Here is a 17,662-nt window from a genome sequence, read left to right as displayed (position 1 = left end):
AGGTTCGCTTCCTCTCCCCCGGCTGCTGCTGGTCTGTTTGGCACTGATAACTACTTCACAGACTTCTTCCACAGATAACTGCACCCCTCTGTCTTTATGTCCTCACTCATTCTCCTTCTCTCCCCATTGTCAGCTTTGTTTTACAAACGGAGCAGTGATACTTTCTCAGAGGTGCACCACTTGCACTCTGCAGCCCGACCGGCTGTCAGGCTGGATGTGCTGTGACAGGCGGGCCTACATGGTGGACAAACACATGAATATAAAGCATGAGGAAACAATCACATCCCAGTGCCTTACGTGACCTTACCTTGACCTGACACGAGACGCCGCCCTTTAATTGTCACAGCTGATACACCTCGACAGGCGTGTGTATTATGTGAGTGTGTGTGTCCTGACAGTTGCTTTGATGCATATTTCATATGAGGCTGCTAAGTGTGTGGCCAGAAGTAGGACATGAGGGGGGCAACATCTATCTTTGTTAAATGTGGATGTATTTTTCCTCCTTTGCAGCAGATGAATGCACGTATTCAATTATGATTTTTTTTTTTATTGCCTTTTAGTTTTTGATGATTTTCCTTCTTTTCATTGCCTTATCATGCAGCCTCAGGGCTCATTTAGAGGTATGACTATTAACCACACACTCGGACAGATGTGCACGCTCGCCCGAACAAAAGGAGGCAAACAAACAGAGACCACCTCAGCCGTTTGAGGACACTATCTGTTTAATGTTATTTATAAACAGCTTCAGTCTGGCATTGTTTGATAACCACATAGAAAACATTTGGGCTCCACAAAGGAAGAGAGAAAAATAATACACAGATATGTGTGCGTGTGTGCGTGTTTGTGTGTGTGTGTGTGTGCTTATTGAAAAGAGAGAATGGCGGCACAGGAAGATGAGAAGGGAAAGAGAAACAAGGAGGAAAGATGGAGAAAGAGGATGACGAATAGAAAGTAAGGAGAAAGATAAGGAGGAGAAGCACATAGGATACTGCAGTGCTGTTTATCTTGAGTGACTCAGCAAATCAAAAAGACTGAAAGTCCCCCCGCCCCAAAAAGAAAACAATTATAAGAATATTAAAAAAATAACAAAGTTCCAGCCTTCAGCTCCCTGTACATTTTTCATGGGAACAAGTGAGACACAACAGAGTCTCGCTTCTCCACTTCTCTCTCTTTTTTTTTTCTCTCTTTTTTGTTTTATTACAAAAGTCATTCTCACAGGAATAAACGGACACAATTTACATCACCTCTTGGTTTACAGCAGCACAAACAAAGTTCACTGGTATAGGGGCCTATAATCCTATTTGTCAGGACAGTGACACTATAGTGACAGGCCGCCCAATGTTCCCGACATCGAGATAGATAGACACGAAAAGGTGGGGCTCAGCGGGAAACACACACAAGCGGGGGTACAAATATGGCCCCTGCCTCTGGAGTCCAATACGAACCTGTTTGTTTTGGGGTAGTCTGTAAACCAGATCACAATTTTTGTGTTTTTTTTTTAAATGACCTGTCATAACTGTGTTATTTTTTGCTTGTTTGATTATAAGTAGAGATGCACCAGTCATAATTCTGAGGCTTATCTGATCTCCACCTGTGTAAAGCTAAAATCTGACACTGATTTTAGTTCATTCTTATTTCTAGGTCGATAACGGCGTTTAAAATGTTTTTTCTAGTCTTCCTGCCGACAGTGGTTGAAATGATTTACATTTGGAGCACATTTGGGGATGTCTGACTGTGTTTGTGACACAGCTGTTAAAAGATTTGTGATTGTTTTTCAACCAAAGACAAACTATGGTGGCCCTGAAGTGCAAAACACATCAACAAATCCCAAAACACAACTACAAAAGGAAAAATCTGTCCATCCATTATCCAACACGCTTATTCCCTTGTGGGGTCCTGAGGAGTGCTGGTTCTTTTCTCCAAAGGGCACAAATTGAAAAATACAACTACAAATTAAAAAAACATCACAACATTAACAAAATAGAAGAGATAGGTCCCAGTGGGAAACCTGAGACATCTCTGATTGGGCAATTCCTCTTTTGACTTTAGAACTGGAAATTATTTTGGTTTTAGCGCATTTGTTGAAAATATGAATGTTACCAATGACGCAAATGTAGCTACCAAAAACATTACCCATTTATCGTCATGATACCAAATACCAGAAAAAACTGAATTTGATGCATGTTTGTTAATGATGCTGCACACTCATTTACAGTAGGTGGCAGTATGCACCTTGAAGGCGTTTGTGATCTGCCATTATAAAACAAAGAAGAAGAATAACATAGCTACCCATAGAAATGAATACTCAGGAGACTTGTTTTTATGTCAAATATTCTTTGATAGCTACGGCTATCAAAGAATATTTTGAGTCAGGACAAACTACGAAGCTTTGGGTGTTTTTTTTTCTGCAGTTTGGGCAATGCATAGCACTGTGACTCTCTGCCTGCTCATCTAAACAAAGAGAAAGAATGAATGCTAGAATAATTTCCAGTTCTAAAGTCAAAAGTGATATCAACCAATCAGGAATGTCTTAGTTTTCCCACTGAGACTTTCATCTTCTCTTTTGTTAATGTTGTTGTAATTGTGCTTAGTTAATGTCATGTTTTTGAATAGGTTGTTGTGTGTAGTGATTTGTTGAAGTGGTTTGCGCTTCAGGGCCAAAGTAACACAATAATAATGGAGTTCACATTTTAAACTGTGTTTAGCATCCGATATTACCAATTAGTATGACTACTCCACATGTTTATGAAACACAATGAATGGATCACTAACTTATATTAGACCAAAATGTATTCAATGCTACTGTCAGCTCATGTTTCTTGGAATGGTACTCAGATCATGAGCACAAAGGTATCTTTAAAAGCAAGATTGTATTTTTTATGGATGTACAGTGAAAAGAGGCTCGCTGTTTTTCTGATGTGGATGATGATGATGATGATGATAATTATCTCAGGATCAAAAGGATAGAAAAACTGCAGTAATGTTCTTCCTTTTCACCTTCTCCTTTATGCATAGAGCACAAACCAGTGCAGATGCACTGATAATGAGTTGCAGTCTATACATCTTCAATACCCACTTACTACCTCTGGCTCACTTGAAGGGTTTCTACTCCAGCAGTCAATGGACTCCACCTCTCATCTATTGACTGCTGGTCGACATGAACCAGGGGGTCAATGAGGAACTACTTCTTCCCAGTTCACTATCATCAATAACAGTATAATGTGACAATCTAGTTGCTAACATAGGTTTCTCTCGCTCATTTTTAGTTTGAATTGTTTTTAACCTCAGAAAATAAGTTAAAACAAATGGTTAATTTGATTCACTTTGGGAATTTATTCACCTCGGGTGAATCTGTCTACAACAGGAAAGACAGCTGTTAGTGCTAAATTAAACAATCCAAACTGATCATTTAACTGAGATTTCCAAAAGGCAGCCAAGATAGACCAGGGTAGAATATTCAAAAGGATAAAATTAAGACATTTTTCTGGACTCTGTTCAGCCTTTCTATTATCAGCTGAAAATCAAACTCTCCCTCTTTCAAAATAAATAACTACAGGCGTGTTTAAAGAAAAAGTGTTGCTTCTTTGATCTTATTATTTGTTCTTGTCTTATTTTTAAACTTGATCCTGAGCTAACTTAGCTAACTTTGAGTCTTTTGTACTTTTGAGTGATCTCTGGAGTTCAACCAGAGCAACAACCAAATTTGAGTTTCCAAATGGCTGGTGGCCTACTGGAGGTATTGAAGCTGAAAACTGTCCACTTCCTGTCACATGTCAATTTATTGGCGCATCCCTACTTATGAGGAGCAGCTAGTTCAAATAAAGACAACAATGCTTTGTTTTGCTGTAGAAAATTATGAAGTTATGATTTGTGTTATCAGTTTCCACCTATTTCAATTGAGTGGTGGAGACTTTAGGTGAGCTGCACAGAAAAACAGGATGTCTGGAGAAAAAACCAAATGAGAGTCCCGGGTTTGAAGTTTGCTGTGAAGGTGGTTGGTCTTTTTTTTACTTTCCGGGGGAAGACCACTGTTGAACTGCTCTGTTATCAAAGGGTGTGCTGTATCCCACTGTTCTTTTTTCATGCGTAATTCTTGGAGAAGAGCACATAGCCTCCACATGTCACAGGGATTTCCTCTCTTCAGACCTAGCAGCGATAAAATCCAACTCTTCAAACAGGCTTGAAGATCAACAAGTCCTTGTTAACAAACCAGAGAGGAGGAGACCGCAAGCTCCTTCATTCGTCACACACTCTGACCTTACTTTTTACTCAACAGAGGCTGATCAAACCTCTGACACAGAATCTGTTTTCTGTGACTGTTTGGACTGACCGGTGCTTTTGAATGATACACAAACCTCCATTGCATTACAGAGAGAAGCGCACATCACTTTCAGTGAATGAGAAGTTTTATGACTGAGACTAAATCCCCTGCTTTTTCTTAGCCTGCAGAGAGGTGCTCAACCAAGAGAAGTTGCAGAGTGAATGAAATTGCCTCTCGCCTCCAGATGTTGTTCATAGGATAACTGGCTCCCATCAGGCACTCTTTTTATCTAGCTTTGTTGTATCCACATGGCTTTAGAGTATTTATTTTCCTTTTCCACTTTACACCCACAATTACACGACAGTTTCTCAGAAATATTCACTCACTCTAGGATGCTGAATGAGACCAGTTGGCCTTTAGAATGATTTGTTGGCTTGGAATGGCTTTTAGGTTGGTATGCAAAGTTGAGGACAAATGATAGCTTTCGACTGGACTGCTTTGACGAACTGACAGTTATATTGTTGTGTGACAATTTCAGCTGTATTATTTAGATGCCAAAGTGTACAGATGTGCATTAAAACTGCTGTGAGACGTGGGTGCAGAGCCAATTTGCCGGCGGATTGATAGTGATTACAGCTATTACCGCTGAAACTCTTCACAATGACTCATTTTCCTGCCACCAGTGTCTGCGGTACTTTGTTTCTTGATCTTAAGGTGCTGTTGAGTGAGCAAAGAGACAGCTTTAAATGACTGTCTTTGTCCTAGTGTGAGTGACAGATCAAGGCTGTGCTGTGAGAGCACTACTGAGTCAAGAGGGTTAGCTGTTTTGTTACTTACTGTGTGCTCTCACTGTAATTTGAATGAATAATTGGCTCATTATTTCATGAGGCTGTACAGTTTTTATGAGTACATAAATTTGATGAAGTGACTGATGCCAAAGAGACAGAAGTTTCCCTGTTGTTTCTATGCTGACATCATCAAAACAGTGGGCTGAGTGGCGCTCCCTGACTTCCATCTTTTGACACATAAGAATCCCTGCATTTTTACCACAGGAATACTTCACAATGTTCCCAAAACAGTGTCAAGTACACACTTGGTTGTCCACATGTCTCCTTAAATAGCCAGGACAGGGTATTTTTTATTTTTTTTAGGAGAATTAATAATAAGGTTGCATCATTAGCACGTAAGTGTCTGGGTTCTGTTTCAGCGCAGGATCACAAAATAGATTGACAAAAACAGAGCTGATGACAAACAGGGAATAAATGCTGCTGCGTGGGATCCAGTGTTATTAGCTCTCTGGACTCCACTTGGTGGACCAACAGAAGTTCTGGGGATGCACTTGTTTCTCCTTCTTGAGGATGCAGACATATCATATTTACCTCCATCTGGAGAGTAGTCCTTCTCATCCCCCTCCTGAAGTACCTGTACCTCATTGAGCCCCCCTTTTCCCTTACGGCCCCGGCGGGTACAGTTTTTGCGGCTTCCCTTCGGTGGACGCGGCAGGGGTGACGGCGAAGGCAAGCTGTACTGGTCCCCATGCGGCAGGTACGGCCGCTGATGATGGTTGTGATGGATTCGGTGGCGGTTTAGGTGGTTTAAAGAGTCTCCATGCTCCATCTCCCCTCCAGAGTTGCCTCTTCTGTGACCCTCATTTGACAAGCAGCTGGGTAGCTCTTCCTTCTTCACCATCTTCATATCCTTTCCTGCCAACTCCGGCGGTGAAACGCAGATCAGAGTGGATGTGGAGCCCCTAAACCTTCGCAGCCAGTCCCAGAGGGATAACGCCTTGCAGTCACATTCCCAGGGATTGTCATTTAGACGCAGGTACTCCAAGGCCGGCAGCTGCATCAGGGTGGCACCGGACAGCTCAGTGATGGAGTTATTGAACAGGTAGAGCGTGGTGAGACGCCGAAGGTCATGGAAAGCCTGCCGATCAACCCACTGGATTCGGTTCTGGTGCAGAAGGAGTCGATCCAAGACGCCCAATCCTCGGAAAGTGTTCTGGCGAAGACTCCAAAGCCGATTCCCGTGCAGGAAGAGATGGCTTAGGTTCAGGAGGTCGATGAATAAATCGTCCTCTAAGAACTCTAATTGGTTATCCTGGAAAATGAGGAAGGAAGAAACACAAAAAGGGAATCTGAAATTAGTTATAGTTCATTCATCATTTAATAGCCTGTATGTTAATTCCACTAATGAGTAATATTCTTTAATGGAATAAGCTTTGAAATAAGATTTATCTTCCGCAGTCTGCTGACCTCACGTGTTATAATAAACATAATATTTCTGGATTAGGCCACAACATAAATGCTTGTTTTGTCCTACAGATTACATTCACAAACTTGTACTCCATAAATTCCAGGGAAAAGATGAACTCTGCAGGTTTGCAGGATTACTGGTAATCTCTGCAGCTCACAGAGGCTAGAAAGTATCCTGATCTGTGTTGGAGGTTACTAAAATGATTTGCTGCTTGTCTTTGTGTGCTTGGTTCAGTTTGAGGAACCAGTAAAAAACAGTCATTTCAAATAAACTGGTTTGACTTTTTTGTAGATGTCATGACCAATTGCACAAAAGTGTAAACATTTATATATGAGGTTCTGACTTTAATCTTATTTGCTGGGTGCTTGATAGATTAAAATGCTGTTTCCCTTACTAAACAATGTTGGTGATTAAATTATACTTTTAACCCTTTCATGTATAGCGGTCACTACAGTGGACAGCTGTCTAAAAGCCATTTTCTTGTGCTTCTTGTGGATTTTTATGTTATAAATGCCAAAGATCATGGAAGTGGACAGTAATTTATCATAAAATACACTATCAACTACTGGCCATCAGCTGCAAATGCAAGAAATTATTTTTTGTTAAATCCGATATGGCCGACAGACAAAAAAGCATGCCGACCGGCCCGGTCCTTCCTTCTACTGTAGACGACTCTTGCAAGTAAAAAAAAAAATATTGTGACATCAAATAAACCCTAAAGAACAATACTATTGATGTATTTTTCAAATAACAACTTTGTATTTGGAGAAAATTACAATTGATCACCTAAAAAAATAATAAATAAAAATTATTAAAAATTAAAATTAAATTTTTGCTATCTTTTTTATGCCTTGGGAAAAAATTTTATAAAATGGGGGGATAAAAATCCTGACACAAAGGATCATAATCCATGCATGAAAGGGTTAAAACAGAATGATTTATATTTTCATCAAAATTTGGAAAATACATAGAAAAGTATTTAGGTTAGTATAATAAAACAGAAAACTTAATGTCATGGACATTATGCAAGGATTTGTGTATTTAATTATCTTGTTTCTTCCTGGTGCTGCTTTGCATGGCCAAGCTTCTGTGGGTAAATTAACGTATCTGCTGTTAGCATTTCATTAGTGTCAAATGTCTAGCAGTGGGTCCATAAAGCACCACAGTATAAGGAATGCAAATGTAACATTTAGCCGTGGAGATTAAAAATGGGCAGTTTTCCAAGCACCTGTAGGTAGAGATACTGAAGATTATGTAGACCAGCAAAGATCCCTGGGGGCAGACTGATGAGGCCACAATGGTACAGGTGCAGCGCGTGTAGCCGACCCAGACCCATAAAGGTGTCTGAGGCGACGGCCTTCAGGTGCCGGTTATCCCCCAGGTCGAGCTCCTCCAGCCGGTCAAAGCCGTGAAACGTGGACGGCTGTATGTAGGAGAGGTTGTTCGAGTAAAGCCACAGCATGGTGGTGGTGGGCGAAAAGTGGCCGCGGAGCAGCCGCTGGATCTTGTTGTTCTGCAAGAAGACACGCTCACTCTGAGCGGGGATGCCCTCGGGCACGGCATGGAAGTTGTGAGCCTGACAGGAAACGGTGCTAGGTGAAGTGTAGCAGATGCAGTGGCGGGGGCAGGGCATAGAGAGATCCAGGCCCCACAGCACCAGCAGCAACTCCACCCCGCCATAACCTGAGCGAACAAAAGGGAAAGAGAGGAGAGTTAATGAAATTCAGACAGCAGAGATTCTATTATCAGACACATCTTGAATGAAGCACTTGATGATGTTGGTTTGCAAGGATTTAAACGGAGACTGTTCAATGCAGGAGGAAAGATATACTCCTGACATGATTTTCACTCAACATTTAAACTATTCTCAATGGGTTTTCCTACCTTTCCAAAAATAAAATCCTAAAAAAAAATACAAGGCATTCCTTGAAAAATATAAATATGCTCCAGACTTTCAATTTTATCATGTGGTGGTGCAGTTATAAGAGAGGTGCGTACATCTCTATGTTCACATTCCCTGCAACAGTCGTGACAGCGCTGCGTACCCGGCTGCCTAACATGCACAGCATTATATCCTTTGGTTATCCTCCAAAACTGACAGAAAATCAATGTTTCTCCTGCTTACAAGTGAACACGCAGCACACCTGTAATGTGTTCCCACAATAATGGGAAACCAAGAAGGAACGAGGAGGGAGGGCAAAGAAAGGAGGGCGCCTGGCAAGGCTTAGGAGGGGGGTAGAAATGATCTGCAGCAGGCCTCTGAAGTGGGTATTACTTTTCTCCTATCAGATTCCCCTCATCTCACTCATTTATTTTTATATTTATTTGATTTTTTTTTTTTTTTTTTGCCTGCCTTGGATCATTTCAGTGTTTGATGTTTCTTAGAGCTGGAAATAGAGAGTGAGAAAAGAAAAAAAAAGTGGGTGGAAAGAGCATAGATTGGAGAGACACTGATCTGGGAGTAAGATCTGGATTGAGCCAGAGATAAAAATCCAACCTGAACATCATTCGTCCAGCTCCGTGGGGGCATATGCCGCCGCCCTGCTTCATTTGAAACCACAGCACAGATCCTTTTATCAGTTAAAACATATACATGTTTGGTTTTTCTAATAGCACTCAGATTAGTAGCCATCGCATTATATCAATGAGCATCCTCAGTAATCGGCAGATGTGATTGACAGATGTATTAAAGAACAACATGTTCTCAAATGTCAGGAGAGGACTCCAGAGTATAATCCCACAAATGCGTGACCTGGTAACATAATGTGTATGTGGTAATGTTTGTCAGTACGTCTGTGACGAGGCATATGTTGCGTTTGACAAATGACCTTTTCCTCAGAAGAAGTTAATAGAAAAACAACAACAGCTGCAGTCTTGAAAAAATCGTATTGTTTTACCACGTCTTTTTGCCAACATCTTTTCAACACTTTCATATTGCATGAATTAATGAATATTTATTATTAGAGTGGTCGAACAACAGCTACTTAATTATTTGTGTGTTTGGACATGCTTATTCTGCAATATTAATGAATTATTTAGAGTCAACAATAAATAATTCCAACAACTAAACTGTTTTAAAACCTTCAGCACAGCGTGTATCAGTTTCATCTGTCTATCTGCTGAACATTTCAATTTAAAGTAAAACAAAATATTATATATAGACAAACATAAAGTAAACAAACACACAATTTATCTCTTTATATATAAATATTAAACATTTACAGTCAATCAAAATGGTTTCTCATCTTCATATGGTTTGTTTTTCAACCAGCAGCAACAAGTCAGTGATAAGCAAATCTCCATTAGCATTCATTTAGTCTCCATGGTAACCAACATTTTTATTGCCCTAACTCAAAAAAGTTAGGTCAATAAAAAAAATTACTAAATATTCCATAAACATCTGAGCTAAAACTTACAAAGTCACAATTTGTTGTTTGCTTTGTGTTCATAAGAAGTCTAGATGCCAACCAGAGTTAGAAAACTTTTGAATGAGTGGAGCTAAAACGGTCCTCCATCCTTATGTAAAGTAAAAACCTGCTTCCTGGTGCATTTTTTCATGATGAGATTAGCACAAAAACCATGAAACTCAAATAGCTTGTTAACCATCTTATAATGTGAAACTACCTGGAGTTGTTAGTTTGACTACAGAAGTGCTATAAAGGTCATGTCTAATAGCTGCTTACCAAGTAAAATCCGTCAAGGATCTGGAGCACCACCTCATGTTTGAGAACTGATGGCAGTAAGCGCTTTGAAAGTGAAACATGTTTTATGTTCTTGCTGCTGAAGTACAGCCACACTGCTGTTGTGATAGCTGCAGATGTGCTTTGCCACAATCTCACATGGAAGACAAAAGACGCCATCTGGTTTGTAGAACAACTTCCTCCAAAACCTGTAGAAATCATTTAGCCTTAATGGTTTCTGCACAGATGCGCAGCTTACCCATGCCATGTGCATTGATGTACCGACATCATGAAAATCAAACAAATGCCTCGAAGACACGTCAGAAAACAAACATGTGATGCTTTTGTATTTATAGACTAATAGAAAGCTTAAAAAAGGACTGATAGGCAATTAATAGAAATATAATCAGTGAAACACCATTTACGTCTCATGTCATCTACTGCTACTCTATTCTTTTATCGGTTTCACACACCTATATTTATTAGTCTCATGGGTCTCTTGGCTAGGTGATCATTTGCTTTCAATGAAAAATAAATACATAGCAGGTATTCATCCCTGCAGGCTGTCTGGATTTAATCGCTCTGTTCTCTCTTCTCTTTTGTTTAGCCGGTTCAGTCCTGTGTGCCTGTTTGTTTTGCGTCTATTACTGCATTATCCAAAACAGTTGTCTTCCTCTCCCGCTTTATCTTCATCCTCTGCTCCATCTCTCCTGCTGTGTTTGCTAATTAGGTGTAAAACCGCTGTTTGTATCAGAACTGTGTGCAGAAGGCTACGAGCCATAGATTGTGTACAAATGTCTTTCAGTTTCTCATGGAAAAAGCTTTATATAAATGACTAATATATTGTAAGAAATGTAATCTAAACCCCGTCTCCAGTGGGTTCTATATTAGTCGTGTCCCATTTATTTCATCCATCATCTGATTTTACAAACTGGATCTAAGAAGACAGTTTCTCCACTGTATCTATTATAATTATTAAATAAATTGTCTCCAGTGGAAATCTGCTTGGCACATAATAAGAGCTCTAAACATAAGTTTGCATTTCCAATTGGTTTCAGTCCCTGACTGCCGTTTGTTGATCCCTACAGTCATGCATTTTTTTTTTTGGTTAAAGTTTTTCTTCATCATTTCTATCTGACTTCCACTTTGTCCCACTCATCCTTTCCATATCGAACATCTCTCTGCTTTATTAATCTGACATTACAAAGTTATTGTGTGCCATCTGAGGAAACGTCTGCTGACTGATGCTCATCTCTCCTTGTAAATTAACTGCAGATGTTTAAACATGAAAAGCTGAGATTGCGATATTCGTCATGGAAGCTGCTTCATAGGACATGGCTCTGGTATCGAGAACAGTGCCAACATGTTGTTGTTAAAACATTTGTTCATTAATAATTTCTCTTGCAGAAAATTGAATTGCTGCAGGAAGTCTGCGATGGATGTGAAGGTGGTTAAAAGTAGAAAACAGAAATGTTGAGTAGCCATGTGACAAAATTACTAACCTTAGAGTTGATAAAAGCAGAAGAGACTTGGGTTGAATCCAAAGAGAAGTTACTAAGAACCATTAGAGTAAATTTATAGATGAATCTCTCTCTACAAACACACCTGAGATAAATAACTAGGACTTATTAATAAATAACTAAACTAACTAGATGGACTCTGTAGTCCATGAGAAAATAATCAATCGTTAATTAGAACTGTGTTGGATGTGGGACACATCAAGAAGTTGGATGACATCCCTGACTCCCTTCATTGGTTCTCAGTCCTGATCCGTAGGGCCCATATGTCCCTAGCTGCCACTTGACTTACTTAAATAAGTGAGTGATTATCAGGCTTCTGCAGGACTTGATAACATGCTGAGGATGTAATGCAACCATTTAAATCAGATGTGCTGGAGCAGTGCCACATCTGAAACATGAATAACAGTGGGCCCTGAGGATGAGGATTCAGAAACAGTCCCTTAGATCATGTCATTGGTTTAGATAAACTTCCAACCGGACAACAAGAAAACAGCTGCTGCTTGCAAAATGTGAGTTGAAAGTTATGAATGGAAATGCAATAACTTTCAACCTTTCTCCCCTGTACGTTCTGCACAGCTAGTGGCACCCTAATTGCGTCTAAAATCAACTTCAATCATCAGAAAGGAGAAGACTATGCCCATTCAGAAACACTCCTGCAGTTAATGTTTACTTTTACTGTGCCTCAATATGCTCTTCATTTTCCTCAGTTTGCTGAATATCAATTTAAAAATCCACCTGAAAGTAATTACCTTTGCTCATGAGGTTTGAAAAGCAATAAAAATCCCAGAAGACATTAACTTTTTTGTAAATAAATGTAATATTTTTGTTTACTTTTACATTTTCTTCATCTCCACCGTGAAGACGCACCGTTAATTGCACCTGAAATTGTTAGGCTGATGCTACTCCAACATGAGAAACATCTCAACTACAAGCTTTGATAATTTAACAGCACATTTTCCAAACGACTTGGTGTTAGATTCACTTTGTGATGTGTGTATGTTTTAGAAAAGAATGCTCATTTGACAGCTCATTTTGAAAATCACACTTAAAACTAAAATATTTTCAGAAGCAGGTCCTGAATCAAAGGCATTTTGTGATTCAACATTATTGTTTTATATTTGCTGTGAATCATTTGCAAGTCGGTTTCCCTGAAACAGATGCGGGAGGCACTAAAGGAAGAAAATAGCTCCAGCCCGCTGCTATGCTTCATCTTTCTCATATGCAGTTACTGTGTTCTCTCAGCTGCCTGTTATTAAAGCTTAAAATGCCCAGAAAAATACTTGGAGGGGAGAAAATAATCTGCTGCTATAACGGATTTCCCTATTCTTGGAAAGCTTTTCATAAGAAGCATGAGCCTGGCTGCGATGATTTGCATTAGTGGGGTCGGACACTCGTGCTGGATGTTCTCATTGGAAGTCTCCACTTCATCTCGAAGGAGTTGGATTGGATCAAAAACTGTGAGGTCAATCCTGCTCAGAAACCGTTTTTCTCTTACAGTGTGTCATTGACACCATTTTTTTCAATTAAGTTGTCACAGATGCAACTACAACATTGAAAACATATGGGATGAAAACATAAAGCACCTTCTAGATCTCTGACATTATTGTATAAGCAGCCATGTTAACTTTAGATTTGGCTACAAAAAGCTCAGAATTTCTAATTCTATGCTAATCCTACAGTAAATGAATATATTCTTTAAAAATAAAAAATTAAACCTTCCGATTATTGTTTCATTTGTAGTTGGCATGTTCTTATATTAAACTAGAAGAAAAAGAACAAATTTTCTCCAAAATTGCAAATCTTTCACGCTCCATGTCTTGTTAAAAGGAGAGTCGATGACACTCTTGTTTACGCCTTCTGGAAGAACTTGAAATTTTATGCATGAAATTGGAAAGCGGTTTGGAGTTATCAAAACAACATGAAACCTGCTCATTTCAGACAAAATGCTTTGCAAAAGTTTTTCCTTTTGGATTTTGTCGTATTGCAGCCACAAAAATTCCACGTATGCCGTTGTGATTTTATGTGACAGACTAACACAAAGTAGTGCACATACATGACATGGGAGGAACATTTGTCCTCTCCAATACTGTCCTGTATGTATACGGCTATGTCTTTTCAGTAGACTGAAAAAATATACACCCTGCACTGTTCAGGTTCTTATTTACAAGATCTTAGAGAAACACACATTTCTCTCTTCACGTCACAACTATCCACTACTTTGTACTATTGCAGGTTTTGATAGTAATATGGCAAAATAATGGGAACATTAAAACTGTTTTGTCAAATTTCAACATAGTCCTCTTACAAAAAAGCAAATCATGACATCTTTTTGTCTTTTCCGTAGTATACGTGCATGGCTGGTGTGTCTAACTCTCTCTAATCCTAGAGTCCATTCCCCTCAGCTTTTTTGTCTAAATTTTCATCTCAGCTTTTCTGGCAAGATATTTGCTGAAAGCTTCGTCAAGCACAGCTAGGGTTCAATTACAAGATCCCATTCTTTCACTTACTCTCATTCCTCCACACCAGTCATTAATGTGCTCACACAAACACACACACAGTGAAGAGCACAGGGATGAGGGGCAAAGCAGCACAAGCACACACGCTGCTTGTCAGGCCGTCGACACAACCGCCTTCCACGAACAGTTTGGCATCTGCAGGAGACACCTGCCACTCACTCCGGTAAACACAAGGAGAAAGTAAGAGAAGGAAGGAGAAGTAAAGGGAAAGGAGCCGGAGAGAGTGGGAACAGGCAATATGAGGCTCAAAGGGAATGAGGAACTCTTATAACATGAAAGCATAGGCAGGAGGAGAGAGGCACAATGCAGCGGTGTGGGAGGGAAAAAGAGCAGATCGAGTGAGACTGTAGCTAAAAAAAGAAGACGAGGATGACAGGGATGTACTGTGAAGCAGAGACCATTATATAGGTAGGTGTGTGAATGTCTGTCTGCTTGGCGAACAACACAACTGTGACTTCCGATGAATTGGCATCTAACAGTGTGACCTTCTGCAGGGTGATTCAGATAAACACCTGCAAAGCTCTGTCATTGCAAAGCTGCACTGTCACAGAAGCAAGGGGAAAAAAAACATTTAATGGAAACAAAATGTGTGTTCTTTAGGTTTCCACAGATCCAAGCTGCAGGCAAGTACACCCACAAGCAGATATAGACAATCAACACTAATTAGTAGCAGTGGTGGGATGTTTAAGAAAACAGTGCCGCAAAACAGAAGTCAAAAGAAGATGTAAAATATACAAAAAATTGTAAAATAGCACGGAATATGCTGGGATGCGAGAAGAGAGAAGTGCAGCTATAGTTCAGATGCTCAATATAGATGCTACTCCCTCTTGTTAGTGGTTGATTTAGCTTAGTATAATCCCTAAGATCATTTAGCGTTGCTCATTCAAATGATAATAAATCTCTAGCAGAGTTAATGAGAGATTTAAATGGCGCCATTGCTTCGACGACACAGCTGAAAAATGTCTGCAGCAAATAATCCTCCCTTCTCATGTATCACAGTACATAACCTTTACATCCATCTTCATACTGGAGACAAATCAGGTCAATACCACCAGCTCTGCATCGCTGATTTGTTTGGGCCGACAAATTACTGTTTGGTGTTGTTCATAGCTACTTTTGTTCAAAGTCCTCCTCCTGTGACCCCAGACAAAAGCATTCAAGCAGCATGAAAGAAAATCATCTTTACTGAGACGATAAAACAACAAATTTGTCTTCATTTTTGGTTCTGTTAGATTGTTTTAGAGCAACCTAGAAGGTAAAGTTGTACTGTGGGACATGTAAGACGCACACTTTGGGTTCTACTTTTTTGTCCTGTCAACAGTAGCGCATTTATTCTGCTGTATTTGTACCTTTCATGCACTGAGATTTCTTTCAATAAAGTGATTTTCAAATTCAACATTATAAAGGACTGAGATTTTATTTTTAAAGAAATGATAAAGCAGCCTTCTGTGTTTATTTCCACTTTTGTTGTGAATACTGTACATGTTAGAAAACAATCACAGGTGTCAGTTTACCTATTTTTGTAAATCCTCAAAGTACAACATGATTTGTCATTAAACTCTTATCACGTTATGAGAAGAAATTACAATAAATGTAAAATTATAAATTAGCAAAAATTTGATTTTGTTAAATTTTACACAGTCATCTTCCTTTGATGGTGACAGGGACGGATGAAATCACCTCCCATTCACCTGACCCTCCAACATTGCCACAAGGAAACTTCTGTCTCCTTTCTTTTATTTTTTTAAATTCAAGTAAATAACAAAACAGCCTCCAACTTAGCCATTCTACAAAAAATGTAACCCTAACCTTGTGACAAAATTAAAAAAAATCTGGAATTAATTTTACAACTTAGAAAGTCATCTGAGAGGACATAAGAAGTGCTGGTGAGGAATGTATGCAGAAACTACTCCAATCGATCCGACATCAGCTTTATCTTATGCTACACTTTGACACTCCTGATTAAGATTCACTCACCTCAGGATGCTAACTGTTGTGTTGTGTGATGTGGGAGAAACAGTGCAGGAATCCACTTAACTTCTCATGAACTCATGTAAAATGTGTCGTTAAACTCACCACATTGTGGCAGAACCAGAGATTAGAGAGCACATGAAAATAGCTTAATGTAAATACATTCAGGTGTAGTGAAGTCAAATCCTTGCAGTACAGATTTCTTTTGTTTTAAGCAGCGGTTCTGAATCCTAGCCTACAGAACCTGCTGCAATTTTTAGAAATGTTGCAGCTGTAACACACACAACTTAAATGAACAAGCAATTAAATGTGTTTACAACATTTGATGATGTGATGAGTTGATGATATAATTATCTGAATCATGTGTGCTGGAACAAAGACAAGTGAGCCCTGAGAACCAGATTGCAACCCACTTATCTTGAGGATCTTTCTCAGCATCTACTGTATAGCAAATATGTATATTTAGATGCTTGATTAACATCAGTCACACTTTAATCAAGATAAAATGTTAAGCTGTGAATCAGTTATTACGTATGTCTTCGCTGGCATCTTAGGAAAACAAATTGAGACAGAAGAATAGAATTATTACACAATTAATAGATTAAAAAGGCATTTCTGCGATGAGAATTATGAACAAACCTTTCCATCATCATTATCATTTGCTTTAGCAGCATGCTCATAATTTACCAGTTTGCCTTTCCGAATATGATCTTGATAAGTTTATAATGGCCAAACTTCTAACAGCTMGTTGTCTCATCTAAATTTAGGGCCAATAGTTTTAAAAAGGGAAATTTAATTAGAAAAATGTAACCAGCAGAGCTGTATCAAAGTGAAAAATCTACAGCCAGCTGAATTGTGCATCACTGCGATTTTGACAGGCAGCTGAACAAAGTCCAGCAAAAGCTGAAGTGAAAACGTTGGACTTGTGTAAAAGCAAAGCATTTGTGACAGGCTCAAATTTCAACTCTATGAAGCATATCATCAAAACTGTTCAGGGCAGAAGTTTCATTATGTATTAATTATTGTGCATTTTAATTTGGAATTTAAAAACTGAGGCTGCTGGTGGTGTAATAATGTGGGGGGTATTTTTTTGGCATACTTGCCTTATTTCCACTGAGCAAGACAGCTTAGTAATTTATGTTATGGTCCATTGTTTTCAGAAGAACATTTCCACTGTCAGTTGGACAGGCAGGAACCCAAATTCCTAATGAGTCATGTGACGACTTATGTGACCCAGTACTGTAGTACGTCTTGTTCTTACTGGAAGCAGTGATGTTTTTCTATCCCCCATCAATGGACTGTGTTGTGTGACACCAGTAGCTCCACCATAGTTTACCATTGTCCTCTGTATCTACAGCTGAATGTGGCCCAGGAACGGTAGTGGTCGGTACCTTTTGCAATGGAAACAAAGAAAGTAACATACCAGACTGCACCAACCTGTGCCTTACTGCACCAACC

The 17,662-nt window shown here is 39.3% G+C and overlaps 1 protein-coding gene across 1 annotated transcript in view; it reads right to left on the bottom strand.

Annotated features, from left to right (window-relative positions):
* Window positions 1-700: 700 nt before the first annotated feature.
* Window positions 701-17,662, bottom strand: part of rtn4rl1a (reticulon 4 receptor-like 1a) — a 104,855-nt gene continuing 87,893 nt past the window's right edge. The window contains exons 2-3 of the mRNA XM_008427371.2: window positions 7,746-8,200; window positions 701-6,361 (exon numbers count right to left, since the gene is read on the bottom strand). Coding sequence (XP_008425593.1) covers window positions 5,465-6,361; window positions 7,746-8,200 — 1,352 coding nt within the window. The 3' untranslated portion in view covers window positions 701-5,464. The remainder of the gene's footprint in view (window positions 6,362-7,745; window positions 8,201-17,662) is intronic.

Source organism: Poecilia reticulata, linkage group LG14 (genome assembly GCF_000633615.1).
Source record: "Poecilia reticulata strain Guanapo linkage group LG14, Guppy_female_1.0+MT, whole genome shotgun sequence".
Classification (NCBI taxonomy): Eukaryota; Metazoa; Chordata; class Actinopteri; order Cyprinodontiformes; family Poeciliidae; genus Poecilia; species Poecilia reticulata.
The sequence above is the reverse complement of the archived record's forward strand: the minus strand, read 5'-3'. Positions and strand labels throughout refer to the sequence as shown.